This window comes from Zingiber officinale, chromosome 5A (genome assembly GCF_018446385.1).
Source record: "Zingiber officinale cultivar Zhangliang chromosome 5A, Zo_v1.1, whole genome shotgun sequence".
NCBI lineage: Eukaryota > Viridiplantae > Streptophyta > Magnoliopsida > Zingiberales > Zingiberaceae > Zingiber > Zingiber officinale.
Window position 1 is genome coordinate 151,480,647 of NC_055994.1, and position 6,845 is coordinate 151,487,491.

A 6,845-nucleotide genomic window follows, 5' to 3' on the forward strand; every position below is an offset into this window, starting at 1 on the left:
CATGATGAAGATAAAGTAGACCTCGAGCGACGCCAAGAATGATGTTGTATCTTGCTCTCCAATCCAGTAATACAGTTTGAACTTCATCTGAACACGACAAGCAGTTATTTAAATCTAATTAATCTACCATTTCAGATAGTTTTAGATTATCTAAATTGACTGAGATCTAGATCAGCCAACCAAATAGGAAGGTGCCCAAGCTTCCATTGGACATGTATTCATAGATCAAGAGTCTTTCCCCTCCTCGGATGCAACAGCCAAGAAGCTTAACAAGATTTCGATGTTGCAGCTTAACAAGAATTCATCGGTATTATTTAGACAGTCCAAAGGCTTCGTCCTCATGCAGCCGGCTACTCCGTCCAGCATGTCCCAGTTATGTTGATTCCTCGGATGAAACCCACGCAAGCATGTGCACGGCGGCGAGATGTTGGAGCTGCAATAACTGTTGGGGCCGCACGGGAACATTTGATCGCAGTGGTCCTTGGGTATGTACCAACTGACACTCCAGCCCTGTTCAGCCTCGATCCACACGAGGAGTTGTAGCTGGCCGGAGGAGTTCATGGTCCACCTCACGATGGTCGAAGACTGGTGGATTGGCTGGCAGATGATCTGATTTTTATCCACGTTGAAATTGATGAATCCGGCGGCGCCGTCCTTCACCTCTGCAAGACCACTGAAAAAGCGTCCATTCCATGTGCCTCCGCGCCAGTAGGGTCGTGTGTCTGACAAGATGACAATTTGGGGGTCGCCTCGCACGTCTAATCCGAAGGTATATTGGCCTGGAGCGGGGTCCGTGGAGCTCATGCAGGCCATGATCATGATGTTGAGGATGACCCTTGTGCTAAGGAGATGCCCTTTCTCTCAAGATTTGATGGGAAAAGTATCAACAACAACTTTATTATGACAAAATCATATTCGCACCCAGCACTCCCATCAATCCGTCCCAGGATTAACATGGAGGAGGTAAATCACGGACGACTACTAGTCTTTGGAATAATGACTAATACATAAGAAAAGTATTTATCTCGATTTTATCGAGATTCGAACCCCAAATCTTACTATGATACCAAGTATCAACAGCTTTATGAAAAGATATGTTGCATGTATTTTCATCACTCAATTCCTAACAACTAGCTATTTCGGTGATTGATACTTTCATGGACACTCGATTCCTAGAAACTAGCTATTTCAGTGATACTCAATTCATGGACAATGGCTTTGGGTCACTGTAATCTAGGGTTATTGATGATAATCTTATGATTTTCATAAAACAGATCACTGAAATTTTTATCAACTAAATCTAAGCATTTCCTTCTTTCCACATGATCCACATCTGAAAAAACAATTGCAAAATGAACCTGACCAAAGAGAAATGTATGCTTTGTAAAGAAATAATTATGCTTACATCTAGGAAAGAAATGTATAATTGATGTTAAATAGAATAACGATTATCTTACAAGTTGGGAGATCCTCCAAAATTTCTCAAAAAAAAGAGAAAATATTATTTAATAACATAGTATAATTTCTCAAACAACTATTCAGATGTTTATATAATGTCTAAACCCTACGATATAGATAAAGAAAATAAATCTCAAACCATAATTTCTAACTCCTAAATAAAGGAAAGAAATCCTAATAAAAAAAAAATGAAAAAGATCTCAATCCTTAAATCCTTAAACGGAATCAAAATAAAAAAAATATAATAGGATAGAAATTATTAAAAATACCTTAAATACTTAAAAAAAATTAAAACTTATAAAAAAATTATCAAAAATAGTAATAAAAATGTTCGAATCCTTTTGTATCACCACCTCGGGTTAAAAAAACTTGTCCTTGAATTTAGAATAATATCATGTGCTAGTCCAAGAAGAAGATCTTCTAATACTAATGATATGATGCATGATTGCGGGGTCAGTAAGATGATGTGGTTAGGAGTCAAGACCACAAGATGGTCAGAAGTCAAGCTTACGTGGAGGTCAGAAGTCCAGCCTCCGTGGCTGGTCAGAAGTCAAGCTTATGTGGCTGGTCAAAAGTCAAGTTTACGTGGAGGTCAGAAGTCAAGCTTACATAGCCAGGGTCAAAGTCTCAGCTGACGGGAGGGTCAAAGGAGAGGATCACAAGTCGAACAAAAACCAACCTCGATAGCAATCAAGAACTGGGCCCACAAGTCAGGCACAGCTGAGGACTGAGCCCACAAACCACGCAAAGGCTAGGCAAAGAAGGCCTCTGAAGTAGGTCAGGATACAGACCCGACGTACAGGTCGGGACGTACAAGCCATGGATAATATTAGAACAGATACAGGTCGAGATACAGACCTGGCGTACAGGTCGGGACGTACGTGCCATGGATAATAGTAGAACAGATGCAGGTCGGGATACAGACCTGGCGTACAGGTCGGGACGTACAAGCCATGGATAGCAGTAGACAAATACAGGACGGGATATGGACCTGGCGTACAGGTCGGGACGTACAAGCCATGGATAACAGTAGACAAATGCAGGTCGGGAAACAGACCTGGCATACAGGTCGGGATATACCAGCCATGAATAACAGTAGACGAATGCAGGTTAGGAAACAGACCGATCGTGCAGGTCAGAATGTATATACCATGGATAACAGTGAACATAAGCAGGTCGGGGAATAGACCAGTCGTGCAGGTCAGAACGTACATGCCATGGATAATAGCGGACATAAGCAGGTCGGGAACAGACCGGTCTTGCAGGTCATGATGTACAAGCCATAGATAACAGTAGATAAATGCAGGTTGGGGAACAGACCTAGCGTATAGGTCGTGACATACCAGCCATGGATAACAGTAGACGAATGCAGGTTGGGAAACAGACCGGTCGTGCAGGTCGGAACGTACATGCCATGGATAACAGTAGACATAAACAGGTCGAGGAACAAACCGGTCGTGCAGGTCGGAACGTACATGCCATGGATAACAGCGGACATAAGCAGGTCGGGGAATAGACCGGTCGTGCAGGTCATAACGTACAATCAATGGATAACAGTAAACAGATGTAGGTCGGGATACAGACCGGTCATGTAGGTTGTAACGTGCAATCCATGGATAACAGTAAACAGATGCAGGTCGGGATACGGACCGGTCGTGCAGGTCGGAACGTACAGGCCAGGGATAATAGCGGACAGAAGCAGGTCAGGATATAAACTGGTCGTGCAGGTCGGAACGTACAAGCCAGGGATAGTAGCGGATCGAAGCAGGTCGGGATGCAGACCTAGCGTCCAGGCACTACAGGACAAACAAGTCAGGGAATCGTAACTGTTCGTCAGAGAATAATCAGTGTGTCAGGGAATATACTAACAGTCGGGGCTCATTCCCCCTTTGGTTCTGTCGCCAGCCTATCAGGAGAAGCCACGTGTCATTCACCGCCAGACAAAGGTGACAGCCGACATTCTCTGACGCTTGCCAGGTCCCAAAAACATCCGTTGCAATATAAAAAGGGATGTTTTGTCCCTTATACAGGTACGCTCACTCGTCATTTCTCACTAGTCTTTACTTTTCGTCCTTTCTCTGTGCTTTCTAGGGAAAAAGTACCTGACTTGAGCGTCGGAGGGCCTGACCCGGGGACTTTTTCCCTGATTTCTGGTCTCTAACAACTCGTGGGCTCGTCTGAGTGTGTACAGAGCCACAGTTTCATCGTCCCGGTCATCTTCCTTCGTCAGCCGCCCATGCGAACCTTTCCGGGGGGTGCCAGGTAGATTCGACGCTGCAGCGACTTTCCGTCAACTTCCGGTACACCAAGGCCCGCCTTCATCCGACTCAGCTTCCGGACGGGATCAAATTTGGCGCCGTCTGTGGGAACACAATCACCTGTTCCGGAACGTGAAGTTGGAGGAGTCTGGCTGCATCAATGTCACCATGACCGCCAGAGAATACGAACTCTTCAAGGAGGCCAAGAGGCGAGCAGCCTCCGAGAAGCAAGCAACTGTCTTGCGACCCCGCCAAGCTCCTATTGAAGCTTCTAAGGAACCCGTCCCTGTTTTGGATCGAGGTTATAAGAGAAAACAGCCCGAGGGGTTTCCTCAGGTTCCTTATCGCGAGCCTTATATGGGGTATTATCAGCCAGGACCCCATGGCCTCAGCCTTAAGAAAGAGCAGCCTCAGACCTCCATGGCTGAGAGTTCCTTGCCCCGAGACTCAAAGAAACGGAAGGCTCTCATCATACCAGAAGTATTCTCGGAAGATCCGGACGAGAGAGTACCTTTCTCGGCCAGGATCTTGAATGACTGTTGGGTTCTTCGGGCCGCGAAAACCGCTTTTTCGCGTCGCGGAAACCCCGAGTCACCCAAAGCCATGGATTTCGTGCAAAGATTCGTAAACAAAATTATCGAAAAACCTTTTTCTTGTACGAGTTTGTAAAAACTTTAGATCTACACTAAAGTTAAGATCATTACCCTTGTAGCGAAGCCCTTCGCGTTCCCGCTTGTCCAAGATGTCGCCGGATCTATAGTTGTCAAAGTAGACAACCTCTATATGTATCCACACGGACACAAGTAGAAGGAGATGACCAAAACACAAGGTGTGCTAGCACCAATGGAGTGTTCGGCCAAGGAATGGGAGAAGGAGAAGAGAGAGCACCCAAGGGAGAAGAAGAGTGAAATGAAATCAATGAGAGAAATTCAAAAAAAAACCCATTAGCCATCAAGTGGCCGGCCACTCTAGGAGGTGTAACCCCCACATTAATTCCAATTAATGTGGAGACCATTAAGAGTTGTAACCCCCATGAGGTGGCACTCTAGGATGATGTGGATCAACACTATTGGTCCACATCTTGTCACCTCACTAAATGACATGGCAACAAGTGTAACCTCCTCATTTAATGTGGGCCGGCCACATTAAATGCTATGGAGGCTTGTAACCTCCATGAGGTGGCACACATTGATGATGTGGAGCAATCCTACTGGTCCACATCTTGCCAACTCACTAGTGATGTGGCAAAAAGTCAAGTCAAACATGACTTTTTCTCTTCCTCTCAAATCAAGTCAAACTTGATCAAATCTCTCTCATGGTTGATCTAATCCAACCATATAATTCAAGCCAACTTAATATAATGAATCTAATTCATTAAATTAAGTTGATTTAATGAGTCATAATCTAAATTAGACTCATTGAATACATGAATCAACTTGAGTCCAACTCAATTAGCCTAATTTGGATTACTCTTAATCCAATATGATTCATCAAATGAATCTAATCCTCTTGGTTCATCATATGAACCAAATCTCCATCTAATTGTCCTTAGTGTGTGACCCTATAGGTTCTTGTAACGTTGGCAATGCCCTAAACCCATTTAGGAGCATAAGTAATGAGCGGTATCTAGCAACACATCATTACTACCCAAGTTACAAGAATGTCGAGATCCGACATCACCTTGTGACTACCAATTGTGACTCCTCACAAAATATGTCAAATGTCCTTCTATCCTTGACATCTAGATTGATCAATGTGAGGCATAGACCGTGTCATCCTCTAATCAATCTAAATCTTGAACTCCAAGTAGACTCACTCGATCAAATGAGCTCAACATCTCATGTTGACTCATTTGGGCATGGCCATGCACTTCGTGGTCTAACTCTATCAAGAATATTGATGTCGCTCCCGTCATATGGGAGGGATAGATCCCATCTACATCACTCACATCCCTCTGCATAATTTATTACATACCCAGTAATCGCCTTTATAGTCCACCCTGTTACGGGTGACGTTTGACGAAACCAAAGTACATAACTCCTTATGTAGGGATCCATGGTGACTTCAGGTCAAAGGACTAATAATCATACTAATAGCCACATGAGAAAGTATATGACACTCATATAACGATCCATGATACTTTCTCATGGCGGGTCATTCAGTATACATTCTCTAATGCATACCCATGTGTCAGCTTGATATCTCTATATCCATGACTTGTGAGATCAAGCCATCGAGCTGACCTACATGCTAGTCTTATTGTATTAACATTGTCCCTGAATGTTAATACTCGACTAGGAATGATTTAGAGTAGTGTTCCCTATATCATCTCACTATCGATTCAACCAATCGATTGATATAGGTAAGAACCTTCTACTCTAGGACGTTACTATACTTATTTTATCTGGCACTAATATAAATAAGCATAATAACCAAAAACCAAATGCCTTAATATATATACATGAATATGATATACATGAGTCCATACAATCATCAAATGATTGGCTCTAGGGCTCTAACTAACAATCTCCCACTAGCACTAGTGTCAATCAGTATAGGCTCTAAGGCCTAATGACCTAGTGTGACCATCATGCTTTCTCTGTGCCAAAGCCTTGGTCAAGGGATCTGCGATGTTAGCCTCTGTAGGTACTCTGCAAATCTTCACATCTCCTCTATCGATAATCTCTCGAATGAGATGGAAGCGCCGTAGTATGTGCTTGGTCCGCTGGTGTGAGCGAGGTTCCTTCGCCTGTGCTATAGCTCCATTGTTGTCACAATAGAGCTCAACTGGGTCAGCGATGCTAGGAACCACCCCAAGTTCAGTGATGAACTTGCGGATCCAAACTGCCTCCTTTGCTGCCTCTGATGCAGCAATATACTCGGCTTCTGTTGTAGAATCAGCTACTGTATCCTGCTTCGAACTCTTCCAGCTCACAGCACCACCATTTAAGCAAAACACGAACCCTGACTGCGATCGATAATCATCCTGATCGGTCTGGAAGCTGGCATCACTGTAACCCTTTACAGTTAGCTCATCATTGCCTCCATATATCAAGAAATATTCTTTAGTCCTTCTTAAGTACTTAAGAATAGTCTTGACCGCTATCCAGTGACTTTCACCTGGATCTG

General features: G+C 43.9%; 1 protein-coding gene across 1 annotated transcript; it reads right to left on the minus strand.

Moving 5' to 3' along the window:
• Positions 1 to 225: 225 nt before the first annotated feature.
• Positions 226 to 813, minus strand: LOC121980198 (receptor-like serine/threonine-protein kinase SD1-8). Its single transcript, XM_042532154.1, has one exon. It carries the CDS (start codon positions 811 to 813, stop codon positions 226 to 228), a length of 588 nt encoding a protein of 195 aa, XP_042388088.1.
• Between the last annotated feature and the right edge of the window lie 6,032 nt (positions 814 to 6,845).

Excerpts from the sequence above, each read along its gene's own strand:
- LOC121980198 (XM_042532154.1), bottom strand. The coding sequence starts at position 813 with ATGGCCTGCATGAGCTCCACGGACCCCGCTCCAGGCCAATATACCTTC.